The 19,027-nt window shown below is 38.6% G+C and overlaps 1 protein-coding gene across 12 annotated transcripts in view; it reads left to right on the top strand.

The window, feature by feature from the left end:
- PTPRM (protein tyrosine phosphatase receptor type M) overlaps nucleotides 1–19,027 on the top strand; it is a 472,285-nt gene that overhangs the window by 438,335 nt on the left and 14,923 nt on the right. For all 12 annotated transcript variants that reach the window (XM_061448768.1, XM_061448769.1, XM_061448772.1 and 9 more), the window contains 5 exons: nucleotides 158–255; nucleotides 12,550–12,666; nucleotides 17,287–17,441; nucleotides 17,743–17,878; nucleotides 18,471–18,620. In XM_061448768.1, the coding sequence (XP_061304752.1) occupies nucleotides 158–255; nucleotides 12,550–12,666; nucleotides 17,287–17,441; nucleotides 17,743–17,878; nucleotides 18,471–18,620 (656 nt within the window). The remainder of the gene's footprint in view (nucleotides 1–157; nucleotides 256–12,549; nucleotides 12,667–17,286; nucleotides 17,442–17,742; nucleotides 17,879–18,470; nucleotides 18,621–19,027) is intronic.

Consider the following 19,027-nt stretch of genomic DNA (forward strand, 5'->3'; position numbering starts at 1 on the left):
GGTGCGATGACAGAAAAGAAATTGACCCTAAACAAAAAATATGATTATAGTGATATGAATATATGTGTATAGTCACGGTTTCTCAAAGTTCCCCAGAGACAAGCTTCCAATCATAAGACTTTCAGATCGTAACCTTTCATTTGATTTATTGTTTCAGGACCAATGCAGGAGACAATATATGACTTTTGGAGAATGGTATGGCATGAAAACACAGCCAGCATAATCATGGTTACTAATCTCGTAGAAGTGGGAAGGGTAAGTGATTTTTGTACTTAAAAATATGAAAGACTTCCAAGGTGTTTGCTTTTGGAAATTAAATAACAGACCAACAAGGTGCTTATATTCTGAGTATAGCACATAAAATATTTATGACTGCCTGTGCTAAGAGGTTCATTATCAATTATTTTTAAACATTCCTGGGATGCTTGGCTTTGATAACTTTAGCACAATGAAGAAATAAGTGATAAAGCTGCATTCCGTAAAGCATAGCCTGCAAAGACTGCCAAACAGGGAAAGCATCGTATCTTTGTATATGTCTCAGACATACCATTTCTATTAAGGGAAACCAGGGAACTGGAACACAATGAGGTATGGAGTCATCTATTTTTTTAAGGGAGGCTGAGAGGGAGAAAACAGATTTCTGAGGACGGTAGTTAAACTATGAAATCACACCTTCTCCATGGTATATTAGTCCAAATTAATCTGATTTATTTGGGGTTTTCGTCCTATAAGCCACGTGGACCAAACCAGAAAAAAAATCAGCTTTTCTATTTGTACACTAAATTTGTGGACCAGGAGGGCTTCTTTGGGAGCTGAGTAGTAAAGTAAAGCTTGAGTCACCTGATGTTGATACTGTGTACTTTTCTTTCTTTCTTTCTAAACTTCTAAAGTAGGCCTCCTACTCAGGTCATTATGGCTAATTTTGTTTTCAACATGTATTGAAAGGAACTGTTTTCTTTGTTTCTCATAACTGTCAATAACGGAGTCTTTTAATTTACTGCTTTGTCTATGCACTGGTGTCTTAGTCCTCATCTGGGATGGGTATTTTTCAAGGAAGTTTGCTTGCGGACAGAGCATAAAGCTTTCATTTGGAATGAAAAAAAAAAAAAAGCACAAAAAAAACCAACAAAAAACCAGCCACTGCTTCTATTGCAAATACTGCAATTATTATACATCAGAGTGTAGAGATAAGAAGTCAAGTGCACATACCTTGGTGTGAGCCACGTGTTTTTAAGAGATGTTTTTAATTTCACACTGGTGGAGTGGCTGATACCGCTCTGCCCTGTGGCATTTGCATGAGGAGAGAGCACTGTTCATGTGATGTGAGTCAAAGTGTTGGATCTTGTCTCCTTTCTAGCAAGTCCAGTTTCAACAATCTCAATTTATTCTTCCTTATGTCCTTTGTCAATTGTTAATATAAATCCTAATGTTTTTAGATATCTGTGTGCCCAACCCTGACAACAGATCAGGTGCCTGTATTATTTTTAAATATGAAAAAGATGGGATTTCTGACTGCAGTTAACACCTGCTGCAGAAGCATATGCACACCTAATTGCATAGACAAAAAAGGATCATGGAAGCTGTCTTAAAAGTACAGTCCCTTGAGTGAAGAGGAAGATAGAAATAGTTCAGTGGTCACATATTGATTCGAAACTGATTTGTAAGAATAAGAAGCTCTCAAAGCTTCTTATTCTTAAGAGGCAAACCTCTTTGCTGAAGCTTCATACACATAAGTATCTAAGCACACAACTTAAAAAGGGATGTTTTCAAGGTATGGATAAACAAGCCTTAGAACAAAAATAGTATACTGCATGAAACCACAAATTGTTTTCCTAAAGTCAGTATTAGAAAGCATCAATTAGAGTGAACTGTCAGGTATCAGCTAGGGAGGCACAAGTCTTGTTGCTGGTGTTGGCAGCCTCAACTCAGAACATTTAGGTATGCAGCACATTCCTTTAGCAGCAAGCAACAGTTTGTGCCACCATGGAGATTTCTTCAGGGTGCAGGCATCCTAGTGGGATACAGATCTGCAGTTTTGTTTTTCCTGGCAGTGGTAAAAATGACTTTGTTCTCACTTTCTCTGGAGGCCAACATAGGTGAGATCAGAGAGCAGAAATTGAAATGAGCTTTTAATGGAAATGAGATCATATGAGCCACAGAAAAATGCAGCCAGTCCTCCATCGGTGCTTCTGTCCCACTCCTAGAGCTGGAAACATCAGCAACAGGGAGGCATATTACAAATACACCATCTGTCCTGCAACCCAAGCTCTTTGCCACCTTGATTAGTAATGATTTTAATGGACCTTTTGGTAGCATTCCTGCAGGGCAAACCTTGTAACCTGCCCAACCTTGAGGTTTTCTATTTCAATTGCTATTGCTGGTATAAGATTTATAGAGGTTTATAATTCATATTTTTTAACCCTCTTGACCCACTGTAAGCTGAGGAGGAAAAAAACTTTATCTTTTCAGGGAAGCAGAATTTCTATTTAACGTGTTTGCCATACAGTGTACATCCTTCATGAATTAATCATTAAGGGGGCGTATGTGTATTTGTTTACCAGCACTGGCTGGATAGTCATTAAATCAGTGCTAGGAACTTGCATCTTGCCCTGGAGCATTAAGCATCAGGACTGTTTTAATTGCGGATGGAGGAATCACCATGAGGCTGTCCCTAATACAAGCACCTGCTGCAAATGACTCAGTCCCCACATTACCCTCCAGCAGGGTCTGGGTACATCTGCCAATATCTGTCATTATCTGAGGCACACTTGTCAAAACCATGCATCCCTTTAAGCTCTTGTGTGTTCCAGCAAGGGACCCTTGTCAGAGTTTCTGGCACCTGCAGACTGCTGTGCACCTGGTATTTAAATGGCACAGAAATGTGTTATGATTGTTTTCTCTCTTTAATGAATCCACCTGAGGGACATTTAGCTCTTTATCTAGTAGCCTGTTACCCAGTCACTCACATTTACGCTGCTTGTATGGAAATTCAGAACTCACTTGTGCTGTTATACTAATCCATCTGCCAAAAATCTTATCACAAAATCTGCAGGGCTCCCAGAGGAGACTTTTGTACTGGTAATTTAAGCTAATGATTTCTAAACATATTTAGTCAGTTTTAGGAAGACCTCATTAGAATGTGACTGTTTATTAAAAATCTAAATGAGGTCTCACAGTCATTTAGAAAAATCATTGCTGAGTTGCATGAACAGTTCTTTGATAATGGGTGATGATGGTTTTTTAGTTAAGATTGGCCTAGGTTGACATAAGAACTTTTACAAGAAAAACTAAACAAATAAGCAAACCTTGAAGCAGCCTTTGAAAAAAAAAAAGCCTCTGTCATCTTCATGCTGGAATCAACAACTTTCCACTCTCAGTGAAGTTCACAAAAAGGGAATGACAAGTAATTAATGGTATAATATAGCTACATTTTAGTGCAAGAATTGGAATTCTCCAAACCACACCCTAACAAGTAAAAAAGCAAAGCCAAGACTCATAAAATATATCAGTATGACCCCAAGCTATTTCAAAGCAATATATTTGGGGTTATATTATTGCAAGAGGTTTGCAAATGGTAAAGCAACTGAAGGTGGAAGTGTAATGTCAGACAAAATCTCTTCCTGAGAGATTTAGCATACTCTAGTGGGTTATTCTAGATGAAACAAAACTGTTTATCCCAGCAGAGTAGATGTGATCATAAAATGGACACAGAAGAACATCTTGCTTACTCCAAGAGTCTGCTCCCAGGTACAGGCTTCAAAAGACAGACCTGGATCCTTCCGTGGAAAGCAGTGGGAACTAGATCAAGGTCTTTATGTACTGGCCAAAGTCTCTGGCTGCTTCTTGAAGTGTTTCAATGTTTGCACACATTGGAACATTTCTCCTTAAAGTTATTTTGGGAAGATTTAGAATGTATTCAATTTGCCATCTAGCTGTCACCTCCGTCTTTGCTCTTGTTGGGCTGGTGCTAATACTTGGTTGGCAGAATCAAACTTGGCATCTCACATCATTTGTTATTTGTCAGTAGTCACTGTCTCTCCCACTCTTTTTTTTTTCCCTTGAGGCAGGAGAAATTTCCTAATATCTGATTAATCAGTGGTGAAATGCGCTGATGAAATTCAGTGGAGGTGGTTAATACAGAAATGTGCTGCAAGGACTCGTGGTTGTTATCATGCTTTTAATATAACAAAGTATTTACCAACAAAATCACTAGAAATAATTACAAAAACTAAAACCTCACCCCAGGAGCATAGTAATTACAGTAATTAGAATTTCTCAATTATTATCCAAAATTAGAAAACTGCCAGTGCTAATAGTGTTAATAAGCACACAAAAGACCCTTTTTTTGAAAGGAGGCAAGGTTGATGACAGCAGAATGGATGTGACACAAACAGGGGAATGAAGGTCAGCTGTAGACTGGTTAATAGTCCCTATGCCTAAACACATGCCTTAGCATTACCAAAACAGCTTCTCACTGCCGTATGATCTCTCAATTGTGTTGTGCTTTCCTGAGAGCTCTCTCACACTCCTCCCGGGTGACTTTTCCCTCCCCAGAGCCAACCGGACTCTGTCTGCATAGGGAAAAAGAAAGCACACAGTGGTGGTTTAGCTTTTCCATTGCCTTTTTTACTGGACCTGAGGTTGAAATGTTACATACATGACACTCTTATCTGCCTTGCTGCAAAAATGTTGAGGGTTTGACTTTTTGTGCTTAAGACTGTTGGGGTCCACATGAGAGTGAAGAGACCCGTACAGTGGTCTTCTGACAGAGAGGGAATATCTCCTTGATGCTGGCTGGCTTAAAAGCACTCCCTGATGTAAGGTAACATCTGTCAGAAAAGAGTTGCTCTTTTCAGGATTGTATAGACCCTGCCCTAAACAGTCATATGTTCTTGGGCCTTGGGTGCTCAGGATGTGCAGTATTGGTCATCATTCAAGAGACATTTCTAAACCATGTGCAAATATGTTTCCTTAACAAACAAAACAAACAAAACCCAGATGTCTTTATGTTGAACCAGGTCTTCTTCAGATCTATCTGATGATCTGTTTCTTCTATAAACAGACATTTGACATCCAAGAAAAACAGCCGATTAAGGCCCTGTTGAAAGACTTCTAACTAAAGTATGTTGCAAGAACTAAATGAAAACTCTCTATGAAATTCCAGCAACATAAAAAACTGAAAAAAATTCCAATGGATGTGCCAGCTATTCTTAGAATAAAAAGGAATTTTTCAACACAAAGCTGTAATGAAGCTTGAACTTACGCATTTACAAGTTTTGAGAATCTTCCATGTGGAAGAGCCCTCTAATAAACAAAGGTAAATTCAAATTGTATTTAAGATTCAGATCAGCTATTACAGAGATATTGCAGAGGTGAAACACGGTAACTCTTTAACAGGTCACACAAACAATACTTTTGCATTTGGTATAAATAGAACACTACTCTATCTAATTGAAACTGCCTCTAAATGTAATAAGCCAAATCACTTACATTGGTTTTATTTCAGGGTACTGTCATTAATGCTCCTTAGATGTGCCAAAGAGTTTCTAAGCTTACTGGTAACTAAGATTTCATTTTAACTTTTCTACTGAAAGAAAGAAACCACATTTTATAAATGAGAAGGAGAAAAGTTGCTATATGAAACCCTTCCCTTCCTCTAGGTAATTCTAATCTCAGCTTCTAAAAACCTATATAGATAGTGTCCTTCACCATCTAGAGAAGGTTTTTTTTTTCTCAATCATGTTTACCCAGAAAGCCTGGGACCTGTGCTTATGGTACGTATGTTACCATGTATTCTGCTATTACGCTTTTGGTTCCACTGTCATTCCAGTTTCACTTGTTAGACAGAGTTTATACTTTCAAGAGTATCAGTGAGAAAAAAAGAAACTTAAAACTATTGTAAGTCATTCAAATCTGAGCCCTTCTAGTCAGCAAAACAGATTTCAGCTTTCTAGACTTCTAACCAGAAACAGCAAGTTAACATTACTCTATTATGTGTACCAGGGGAGGAGCCCTTGGGGGAAAAGAAAAAATTGGCAGTTCTGCAGCAAAGAGAAGGAAGGACTCTGCAGTCGTTTAATAAAGTTGTCCCCTGATTAGCAACGTTATCATCATCAAACACGACATCAATTTACAAATGCTCAGAAGTGTCCCATGTCACTCAAAGCAGACATAGTTGCAGTCCTTAGTGTTTTGATGCATTCTTGTTGCCAGCAAAAGCTATGTTTCAAAGAATTCTAATCAACAGAGATTAGTATCTTAATGCTCACTAATCCAATTGAGATAATTCACTTTGAGGAATAAATAAAAGAGGTTTAAGGATACACAAATGCATTGACCCCCTTGCATTAGCCATTGAAGTGCTGCAAGTGTAAGTGCAGTTTGCAAAGAGGGCTTCAAGTTCTTCTTCGAAATGTTGGGGCTAGCAAAATGGCTTCATCACTCAAGTCTCCTCACCTCAGCAGTCTCATTAATCTCTCAGTCTTTCCCTATAGCAAAAAATATCCTGGAGGCACTGGCAGAGTTTTACCTTACCCAGTAGAGTAACATGTAGAGCTTTCAAACCTAACATCAGATGATCAGGTTTAGAGCCAGAAGGCAACCTGATAACTAATGTAATGATTCTGCTCTTGGAACAGAGCACAGGCTGTTCTGCTCGATGCAGGCACATTAGGTCCTCAAAGCACAGGATCTAAGCAATATGCCCATACTTTCACAGTTGTGTAAGGGATTAAGACAAGCTTTGAGGAGCTCCAGCTAATCCTGTAACTATCCTTCACCTTTGCATAGAACCATCCTTCTTATCATTTCTGTGCTCAGCCTTTCTTTCTCCAGGGCTTGACTAAGGCGAGTAATTTACAGCCTATTTTAGTGGCCAGTGGGAAACCAAACTGCCTAAACATAAGAAATAAAGTAGAGGTAATCCATATTCTTCTGTTGGTATTAGCAATGGAGGCAGGAACACTACAACAGCTTTACCTTGGGTTAGCTTTACCCTAAAGCAATTCCTGTAGACTTAATTCGGTTTTATGGCCAAAGGAACGCCACACGATGGGTTTGGCCCATCAGCTTAATTTCATCTAACCCAAGCCACTGGGTTGGTGGCATGCTACCAGTATACCGTATTCTTAAGAAAAAAACATCATGCTCATTCCCTCAGAAAGCAGAGTGCGTGGCTACAACTGGAACATCCAGAAAACCAGCTATTCTGGCCAGAAATTGAATGAGAGTGTATCCACTAAGCAACCTATGATTGCGCTGCTGGGGCAACATGGGGCAGGAAAAGGTGAAGAATTATGTCAACTCTGAGTTGTCACTGGAAGAAGTTAGACTGAGCTAGTAAAATTCATGGAGACATCTCTCCCCCTCTGGGAGTTGTGAACAATATGAAGACTTCTGGCTGCCTTTATACAGATCCATTCATCTAATGGTGCCAAACAGTATCTTAAATGTCGTATTTCTCTTCCATACCTCCTTTAGAAAACTGTAAAAATGAGGTATGAATCAATTAACTGATTTGCTCAAAAGCAAACAAAGAAAATGAAAAAAAAATTAAAGACTTTTTTATCATCTGTCAAAGGTTATTTTATAACTTATAAAATGTTCTTAAATCACAATACATTTTTTATTTGAAAAGTATTTAAATAAAAATAGTTTCAATTATTGGATGTCCTTTTACTTCAAGTTAGCCAAATAAAAGTATATGATGTTATCCTAGCTACATCTGTGAAATCTGTTAAAAATTTTCACTGGTGAGCTTGGTTGGCTATTTCATTTTATATCGTAGAGGTTTCACTTCAAAATTTATGTCTGACTTATCGTCATTACTTAGTTCAGGATTAATTTTAAATTAGAATGTATAATACTGCTCTTCACTAACCACAATCCATGCAGTGCGTAGCAAGTTATATCACCTTTTAGATAAGAATATTTCAGAATCAAAGGGAATTGGAAACTTTGAATAATACGTGTTATTTAAACTGTTCTGTACGAACTGCAAAGTATATTTCACAGCCAGCTCACATATTAATTCTGTAATATTCCTCCTATTCCAAACCTCTAAGTAAATGAATTACTGTCTTGGCTTTCATACTGCCTTTAGCTGGATGTGTCACATTGCCAAATGGCTAAATACACAGCTTCGGAAGTCACAATTTGTGTTCATTAGCTGTCCATTGCTTACACTGTTTGTTATATTTAGAAGTAGGAACAACTTTCCACGTTCATTTCTAATTCTTAGTTTCTCACATTAGACTATTTTGCTGGGGGATGAAGCTAGGGGGTGGAAGTAGATAATCATATTCTCCAAATTCCTACAATTATTGGTGAAATAAACATGTTTGGAACAACTGGACAGTGTACCTTGGGATGAATAGATTAAACGAGAGCATTTTCATTATGTCTCTGGCAATCACCCTTTCATCTCATCTTGTGATGAACATCTGTATTTTTTGGCACGTTGTTAGGATATAAATGTGGGGTGTATCTGAACAAACTCTCAATTATAGTTCTGCTCAGATGAGATTTCAAAATTATGTTTTCTACTTTGTGGATGATATTTACTGTTATGGTAGCAACTGCCTGAAAAAAAACACAAAACTCTAATGCATTTAATATTCAGTTCTGGATTCATGTATCAATTATTTAGCTAAACCTTCTGTTAGTAGTTTTTTTTGTAAAACATGTACCAAATGTTTATAAAAAAGGAAAGAGATTCGTCAAGTTACAGTAGCTAGAGCTGTGCTAGAAAGAAAAAATGAACATATGTTACCAGCAGTGTTTCTCATATTTGATGAGTAAAACCATATTCTATTTTGTTGCAATTGTCTTTCCTTGTGCAAATAAAGGCCCTGATCCAATAAACATTTATAAGTATGATTTTGATTTTCACTATTTAATCTACTTGTGTCTTTAAAACACCTTAGCATTTATTTTAGAGGTCCTGGGGGAGATGGGAGACTGGTCTTGAAGCATTTACTTAACTTTTGGCTCATGAGGAGTCCACAGAGTTCCTACGTCTAGAGCTCAGCACATGCAGCAGTGTTGCAGAACAAGAGTCAAAAGCAGGAAAAAAGCATGAATTAAAAAAAAAAAAAAATGTTTATCCCACACCCACCCCCCACCCTCCCAGTGAGTGAATCATTTAGTGTTGGTCTGTGGCTCTGACTGCGGCTCTGGGATCATTGTCTGGCATCATTCTGATGGCTGATAAAGCCCCTCATTCCACTTGGGAGGGTTTCCAGGAAATTGTGTTGTCATGGATCCTTCTGCTCAGCTCCAATCTGCTCCGTGCCCAAAATCCTCTGTGCAGCAGAGTAAGAAATCTCCAGTGAGCATGAGCTGCATGAGGCACAAAAGGCTTTAACTTCTGTGCAACATTCCCCAATGCTTCCCTGATTATTCCGCTGGATCATCTTAAATAAGGTTTAAAAAAAGAATGGAAACACATCCAACAGTTGAGACATAAGAAGATGGTACTGTGCACTTCTAAATTGGTCTTTCCAAATGTCCCTAGTTCTTAGTCATAATACAGACTGTCTAGACTTACCAAGTTAGAAACAGGCATGTTTTCCTTCAAGCCTAAGCAATTTAATTCAACCAGGTTTCTTCTTTTTTTACCCCTGATTGTTTATTTTACCAAACTTAGAGCTGTTTTGAGGATGGTAGGCACCTAGCAGAAAGAAACAAAGCTAAAGTTAGCAACAAAGAGACATGTTAATCAGTAGTGCTGTGGCTAGGATCACTGCTGCAACTGCTCCCTTCCTACGTGCATTGACTGACTTCATGTGGTTCAGGTTCCAACTATGGAAAAGATGAATGAACAGGCAGGAAAAGAGAATCACCTCCAGAGATGGGGTTGTCAGTGTGCTGCTCCAGTCTAGAGATAGTGTGAATTCCCTTATTCTGCATGGAGAGTCAAGAAATTATCTTAGCCATAGGTAGGAAAACTCTGAGAGTTCCCAGCAATGACGATAAAAGGGTCAATTTGCTAGTCTAAGGGATTTGAACAAAATGAATTTTCTGGATTATTTTACCAACACAGGCAAAACAATAAGCATTCAATGTTTTTCTCTTAGCTCCTATCAGAGGACTTTTGGAAATACATCCAAAGATAAGATGGGAATAAATATCAAGCAGATGCAACAGTAGATAGCAGCACCAACTACCAAACTGCTTGCAGCAACATTTAATGCTTTTAAAATGTTTGTTCACTGCTAACAGCTGATAGATACACTTTAGAGATGAATACGCATTTGCCAGAGATCCTGTCATTTAGGTACCCTGGGACTGGCCCTTGACTTGGCCCTTGGCTGGTGGAAACCTCATCCACACTGACCCCCTGTCAGCTTGCTGGCTGGTGAGCATGGCTGGGGAGATAAATCTTGCCACCCTTGCCCCTGTTACAGGAGTGCTAAGCACTGTGAGAGCTATTCAGGGTTCCAGCTCCAAGCCTTTCACTATGCAAGGGAGCTGTATAACCTGCCAGTTGTCCTAAAAACATGCTTATTTACCAGATGAAATGTGAAGATAAAGAATTTTTCTTTGTCAGTACTAATGCAGTTACTAGGTCTGAAGACAAATTTAGAGAAATAAATAAAAACCTGCTTATAGATACCTGAACTTCAGCTCTGCTCTAGGAGCTTTCCATCAGCTGTGTAAGCAGGAATAAGCTGTTAGGATGCTTATATAATTTTGTGGCTGGGAGCCAGGGCTTACAACTAGGCTACTTTTTTTTCCTCTGAAGAGGATCCTGGTGTCGGGCTGTGTTTTTCTAGCCCTTCAACTCAGTTCTATTCAGATTTAAATTTAGCCTGCTAAACCCAGAGAAAGGGAAAGGGCTACTGACCCTGCCTGGAAAAACCTTTTATTTTATCAGCTCATGTTACTACTTTGATGTGTCAAGACCTCTGTTCTGTCCAGGCAGTAAAGAGGGGTTGTACATGATTTTCAGCTATGTCACTTGAAACAAATTTTGAAGGAAAGTATTTTCTCCTGCCTGATAGGACAAGTTTTTACTCTCTGTGTAATCCTTTATAAACTGAATCTGGAGTTTGTTTAAATATATCATTGGAATCATGCATTACAGTTTTCACTGTACACTTACACACACATTCACCAGTTCTACCCTTTGCTCAGAACTAGACATGATAATAGTCCTAATATTTTGGCATGAAAATAGGTTTGTGAAATATTCTACATATTGTGAAGTTTAATTTTTTTATTTTCCTATCAGTTTTCCATTGAATATTTTAAGTGTTGGGGTTTTTTACCCAACCCATTTAAGTGTATATTTAAGTAAACCACTAGATTTGCATATATTAAAATATCCATTTGAAGTTTTCCCTTTGGTGAGGGAAAGAGAAAAAGGGAGACCATTCCATGCATCAGATGCGTAACAGATGTTACTCCCAGCACATAGTGCACTACTGGATGATGGCCAGATGCAGTGGTGATAGCATAGCTATTACCATGATAGAGCAGAATAAAAGAGATATAGAAATAATGTGTTACGTTCCCTGCCCACCATCTTGTCCACCTAAATGGGAAGGAGAAGAAAGTTCTTAAGTCTGTCAGCTATCTACATCATCATATACAGAGCCCACAAACACCTACTTTACAAATAACAGAATAATAGTGTGTGTTTAAATGCATGAAATGGTGTAAAGTCTGTCCCATCTAGACCACATCAGGGCGCAGAAAATCTGAAACACAGTTCACAAAACCCACCTTCTTTCTGTCTTCATATCCCAGGATGAATCTGCCAAAAGAGCAGAGCTCCAGAAGCTTACTGAAATGAGTAGGAGGGAAAGGGGAATTCAAATTCACCTAACTTTAGCCATCAAGAAGCTGAACACCTAGGCAAAGGCAGTCATCTGAACTCTTTTTGTAGTTAACAAAAATAAAGGCACCTTTAGGAGGCATTAATGCTACTCCTCTTGGTTTGAGCTAAGTGAGATGAGTCCTATCCATAGTGTTTGGGGTCATCTAGTGAATTGATGTTAAAGCTCAGACATAAAACACATCTCTCGACTTCAAGTGTTGAGTTTTGCCATTTGACCTCTCATCAGTTCCTTTGCAAAGTTAATCTGACAAAACATACTTTCCTAACAGTAGAGAAGATCCTTCCTGTCTGAAAAACACATTTTCATTTTTTAAGATAGGAAGATATTTTTGAGATGAGTCACCAAGTAGAGGTTGGGGGAAAAGCCTTCTGGTGGTAGTTGTCCCTCTGGGCACACCCTGCGTTGGAAAGCACAGGAAATGAGCAGATAGTCTTGAGTTGTGCAGGGTATAAATATCCCTTGTGCTCCATACAAATTTGCCTTACTTCACCAACCGCAAGACAAATCACACCTGCAACTCTGAAAGCTGTCTTAAAAACAGAAGAGGCAATGTCCCTTAAACATTAATCATTTCCACATGCAGAAAATGTGACTGATTTGCACCTGATTGAATTTTAAAACCAAAATCATTTCACAGAAAACAGAATAGATTCAGCATGAACCTTCTAAAATAAATGACCCTTAATTTCTTTTGTATTTTTTAAAGGTCAAGTGCTGCAAATACTGGCCAGATGACACAGAGATATATAAAGACATTAAAGTTACCCTAATAGAAACAGAGCTCCTGGCTGAATATGTGATTCGAACATTTGCAGTAGAAAAGGTAAGTTTCTAAATTCAGTTTTCTTAAATACAGTGGTATCTGCCTAAGTTACTTACATACAAATTCAACATGGGAAACTTAAATCTTTTGACTGATAGCCCAGTTTCATAGCTATTTTTTGCGTATACAACTACCGCCCTCTTATGGTAAACATTTTTCTTTCAATGCATCAACTTTTCTGTGCTTTCCATCACTGTTGGCCCCTGCCTGAGTTAGAAAAAGTGATGTTCCTTGCCTGGGAGAAATCGAAGCCTCCCTACCAGCAATCAATTGAGAAACACATTCGTGTTGTTTTCCCATCTTATGTTCCCTACAATCATTTCTGTCAGTACCGGGGGCTGCATGCGCCATTATTTAGAGGTCCATGGTGGAGAATACTATTATCTGTTGGGACAGTGTGTTCCTGGTCTGCAGTGACAAAGCTGTAACTGACTAATTTTCTTCTCAATGCAATTTCACTTTTCATGTGGAATCATTTTCATATGGAGAATTCAAATCAGCACGTTGTATTATTGATAGTTAGAGTAATGACATTAATTTGTTCTGTGCTTACTAGATCTTATAGCTCTCCCAGAAGAGCTAACAACATGCAATTAACAAATAAGGTACTTACTGAAAGCAAGAACAAGCAGGGTCAGTCAGTGCTGAAGTGTGTTGTGCATTTTGTGTCAATTCATGGCTTTTACTCAGACTTCATCAAATGACGGAAATGTTTCAATTGTATGTATCAAGACTCATTTGCGCTTCAGAACAACAAGGAAAGAGCTGCTTTGGAAGACTTCATATTCCTGATGGAGCACTGAAGTGGTGTTCTCTCAGTATCACATTAGATTTTCAACTAATTAGCTAAGAAAAAAACTCCTTTTGATTTAAGTGCAGTACCTATGATATACTGGTTCTGTCAAATGGTGAAATAGTATTCAGTTGCAGGTTTGAAGAACATAATTTTTAGCATCAAAGAATCCTACACCCAGGTAGGTGAAGCTGCCAAAAAGAGACAACCCAACAGGGTCTCTGAACATACATCCATAGTAACAAAGGAACTGGGGGGGGGGGGGTGTCCTGTTTTATTCTTCAATCTAATACTAAAATATGCATCAATGCAGCAACCTGAGGGTAATGATAATAGAATTATGTGGTTTGAATGAACAGAAATATTGTATCATGTTTACCACTATACATACTGTACATCAAATTCATTCAAGCCTGTTGTTTCTGTGCATTTAGATATTTTTAATAAACAGCTGAGAAACGGTGGCTACACTTTGAAGTAGATGAAACATTGGTTGGTTTCTATTCTGCAGATTTTAAGCCCATTCTTTGATGTTAGCTTTTCGCTCCTTAACTGGGACTGGAAAAAAAAAGACCCAGAGTATTTTACAGTTAAGCATAACCAAACTGTCTTGAATAAGTGCATTAGAACAGACAGAGATAAAAGGCACTAAACATTTTATTTCTTAAAAAAAAATCTCCATCTGAAAAGATTTCATTTAGACACTGCTTTTTAGTAGTTGGTAGTTTTTCAGTAAGCCTCTAAAAGCAGCATCAGTGTAGTTTAAGTGAAGTGCTGTTGTTTTTACTTTATTTTCCATATTTTTTACCTCTTACAATGGTACTGGAAGGTCAAGTCTCTACATCTCTTCCACCATAATTCTCCTAAATTTATGTTTCTGATCTACTGGGACTTACACTTTTCAGCCTAAGACAAGCTGAATGATGCAACAGAGTGTACCCTAACCAAATCTGCAGATAATACTAAGTGAAAGATGGCGTTGAAACACTGAAGATTGGAGCCTCAGTTCCTTTGGACTTGAAGATTTGGCCAACAAAACCTTTAGTGATTCAACAAGGGAAAACACTAAGTTCTGTGCCTTTGGTGGACTAGCCCCATGTGTCAGTACAGGCTGGGAAATCCAAGATTATTAAGAACATAGGACATAAAAGCTGAAAGGGAGATTAAAAGAACTGGCCTTTTTCAGTGTGGTAGAGATGAGGAGGAGGGGTAAGGAAGATCTAATTTCATCTGCAACTACTTCAAAGGCATTTAGAAAATCAGGGGCACCAAATTCATCTCCTCATTCTTCTCAATGGTAGTAAATAGCAAAACAAGTTTCAACAGCCAAGAAGTTGCATCATGGAAGGCTTGCAATGGAAAACTCCTTCAGGAGTGTAGTGCAGTGCTGGAGCAGGTTACCCAGAAAAAGTTGTGGAATCTCCACAACTCGTGATTTTTGGAGGTCATCAAGGCTTAGCTAGGCAGATCTCATGTTGGTCATAGACCTGCTCTGAGTGTGAGGTTGGATTACTGACCTCCAGAAGTCCCTTTTGAACATCTTTTCTATTTGTGGATGAACATGTCATGCCTACTCCTCAGGCACAATTTAGAAGTTGATTTGTTTGGACAGAAATTGTTCACTTTTTTTTTTTAAATGGCTATTTGGTAATTATAGAGGAGTAGGGGGATAATGCTAAGAAAATTGAACCCAAAATTACACTCTGATTCTGAAGGCCACTTCCTAGATGCACTTCATGTTGTGCACATAAGCAGTTCCTTTGGAGCAGTTCCTTTACAGTGCAACAGTTAACTTAGATGAATTACTCAGATAGTTGGATACAGCAGCACCGTAAGTATTTGTAGCATTTATTAACATCCTAGGGTTTGTTAGCACTGTATACCACTTTTTGTTTGTTTCAGCTGAAAGAAAAAGTAAAAAATACAGTCTCCAAGCTGAGCATATGCTTTTATGATTCATGCAGTTGTGTTGCTATTTTGGATCTCAAAACCAGCAGGCAAGCTACAGACATGAAAATCATTCTTTTGTAGGCATAATAAGCAAACTTATTTTAAAAGGACCCTATATGACATACCTTTTCTAAGTAACTGGGTGTTGCCAACAATAGACAAAAATGCAGTCAGCATGACAGACATTTTCAAAACTAAGGCGCAAGATATATAGGACATATCCTGCGTACATGTCATGCAACAGCTGGGCACATTATTTTAGAGGGGCAGTTTGCTTTTTGTAAATCACTTGAAAATCGAGTCTGTGTACAGCATGAAGAATTTGTGTGGGGTACTCATTTCAGTCCTCAGTTTGTATAGTCATAACATTGCTTTTTTGCATGGGATCTTTGTTGCTTGGGGAATTGTGGGCAGTTGTTACGAGCAATATGAAAGTGTTTGGGACACGGATACCCCACCTACGCACAGTTATTTATGGAGTTGGAGGCCTTGCTTTCAGTAACAAAAAGACATTTTAAGTAACACACTCTGAAATCCCCAGAGTACAGAGACCAAATTGTATTTGAATGTGTTCGCTAGACTGTCTTAAAATGCAAATTACTTTTTCGTGTTCCTGAGTTTCAATATGTTTTAAAATTGGGTTTTAGAGCATAAGGTCATTTCTGTTGCAAGGGTGTGATCTCAATCCACATCAGTGTCGCATCTACTGTTCATCTTCTCCCTTGCCTGCCTTTTTGTATCACAGTTTCTAAGGGAGATGTGTATTCCTCTAAGCAGATACCCAGATTCCACAGACCCACAGCCTGAGCTATCAGAGCATCGGGACTCCAAGATAAGTCATGCCCGCTCCAGTCATGTAGCATGGCCAGAATTTCACAACCATTGAAAATCCTGGACTCTTTTAGCTTGCATAGTAGCAATAAATTAGGACGTTTATATTGCTTCATTATGCAGAGAGAATTAGACCTTTTATATGCAAACAAGCTCAAGACAGGTAATACATCTTTAAGAAGAAAACCTGTAAACCACCACTTATTAATAGCACTGACATTTAGTCCACTCTCAACATGATATGTCATAATTTTGCTGTTTGCATATGAGGTATGTATGATGGACTCTGGTCTGTGGCCTTCTACTGAGAATAAAATACTGGCAGTTACATTTTTAGACAGGGAAGAGGAAATACAAGCATTAAGAAAACGAAATTTAGCATACACGTCTCTAATATTCAGACTGCTCCAGAAAGCCATATGGGAAATTACTTAATCAGCTTTTCAATTACCTGTCTCACCATATCCACGTCCTTCTAGACTGTGGCAAATCACTTGAAGGGTGAGCATGTGGAGGGCTACAAACACAGACACTATGATTGGAGGATTTCTTCCTATTCTGCTATTTCTTTCAGACCAATGAAGGAGACAAATGGTAAGGAGAATTAGGCTGAAGCTATACTTCCTTGAAGTCAGCAGCAAAACTCCCATGGAGAGCAGTGGGGAAAAATGTCATCTCTGCTGTATGCTCATGGCCTTGCTGCTGACCTGTTCTGTGAACATGGCTTGCATCTTAAGGCCACAGTTTTCAAAGCAGCCTAATGCTTAAATGTAGAGACAGAGATCTATCTTGTTGCTTAAAGTTTCTAAGCAGTCTAGTGCTAAATTACTCATTTTTGTTGTAAGGCTTTGAAACCAGTTGATATGTAACCTTTGAACTTGCTCTTCTGCTTTGAGAAAGCTCTCCAACAGTCTGTGCAGATTGTATTGGTAGGGGGTGGATGCTTTTCAGCAAGGCTCAGGCCTTTGAAGTTACATTCTTACAGAGTCACTCATCCAGTTTCTTTCACATTCCAATTTGTTTTTCAACCCTTGTCTTTTCAACAGAGAGGTGCTCATGAGATTCGAGAAATTCGGCAGTTTCACTTCACTGGCTGGCCAGACCACGGTGTACCATACCATGCGACAGGCCTGCTGGGATTTGTACGGCAGGTCAAATCCAAGAGCCCACCAAACGCTGGCCCTCTGGTTGTTCACTGCAGGTAGGTAGAACAGAAATCCTTCCATCGTATTGTTCACTAAACTCCAGACGTACTTTTTGCTTCTTCTGTACTGTGTAATCCCCACACAGGTTGCTGAAGCCACTGGAGCTCTACGCAAAATGACTTAATACCTAAAATATAAACAAGAATGGAAAAACTGAGTCTGAAATCCTGCAAATGCCCAAATGCAAGGCTCAATTTCAGTAATCATCCCACTGATCAAGTACCTGCAATATGAATCTTTACACTTTTAACTTTCCAGTACACTGCTGAACATTAACTGTGCTCTTCTTTACTTTAGTGCGGGTGCTGGCAGAACTGGATGCTTCATTGTTATTGACATCATGCTAGATATGGCAGAAAGAGAAGGTGTTGTAGACATATACAATTGCGTGAGAGAGCTTCGATCTCGAAGAGTTAACATGGTGCAGACTGAGGTATTGTTAATCAACTGGAATAGTACCTTATGCTTTGCAAGGAAAAGTATTCTTCTGGCCCATAAAACTAGAGCCCCTTTGTGGTTGGCACCACCCAGAACATAGTTTATTCAATCATACGCAGAAGAAAAATCCACACACAAACCTGAAGAGCCGCTGCCAAATAAGTGCATGGTTATGCCACACTTAAGGCTCACAATGGTGGGGTTTTTTAAAAAAAAAGAAAAATCATGAGTGTTTTCTTTCTCAGAAGGATTCATTCTGGGGTACATCTTGTTGAGTCCTAGTTATGTGGTAGCACCTACAGAGCTGTGCAGAGGAATGGAGAAACCAGAAACATTCTGAATTTTATTATGGAGTTTTACTGCACTTCTGTTTGTACTTAAAACTAGCTTGAGTCAATCCTTCTATATTAATTTCTAAGTGAGTGGAATAAAGTTTTATGAACTGCTGTTGTTCCTTCTGGTCTTGCTTCCATGCTGCTAAAGTCAGAGAGGATTAGAGGCAACCATAATAGTTGCTACTGTTTATTTACCAAAATACTGTTATCATATGCACTCCATGTCAGTAAGTGTTTGAATTGCTTTACCAGGAACAGTATGTATTCATCCACGATGCTATCCTGGAAGCCTGTCTTTGTGGGGACACATCTATACCAGCTTCTCAAGTTAGGTCTGCTTACTATGAAATGAATAAACTGGATCCTCAAACTAACTCCAGCCAAATCAAAGAGGAATTTAGGGTAAGTTAAGTTGTGGCTAGCATTACCTAGAAGCTCTGCAATTCAGGTATACTAAAGACTTCTGCTTAAGTGCTTGCTTACGAATTTTGGTCTAGGCCTGGGAGGGAAAGACTGCAAAAAAGGGAAAATAACATGTCACTAATTGCTTTTGAATTATGCTAAATCATAAAATAATGCAATGAAGAAGTAGTAAAACCTTCTTTCTATTCAAGGGATGTCAGATCCTTCCAGTGTTGTTTCTTCAGAAGGCAGGTTATTCTGCAGCTGTCTTTGAGGTTATTTTTCAGATCTGTATGCTTCCAGGATTTTTTGGTTCTAAACCCTGCTGACTGTGATGTGTTTTCATTTCTTTGCATATTGATTCCCACAAAACTGAATGCTGAGATGATCTATTCTTAAATATTTTG

The sequence above is a fragment of the Pezoporus flaviventris genome, unplaced genomic scaffold (assembly GCF_033815535.1).
Source record: "Pezoporus flaviventris isolate CSIRO_AGI_PZ_B2104156 unplaced genomic scaffold, CSIRO_AGI_Pfla_v1 ptg000007l, whole genome shotgun sequence".
In the NCBI taxonomy this organism is placed as follows: Eukaryota; Metazoa; Chordata; class Aves; order Psittaciformes; family Psittacidae; genus Pezoporus; species Pezoporus flaviventris.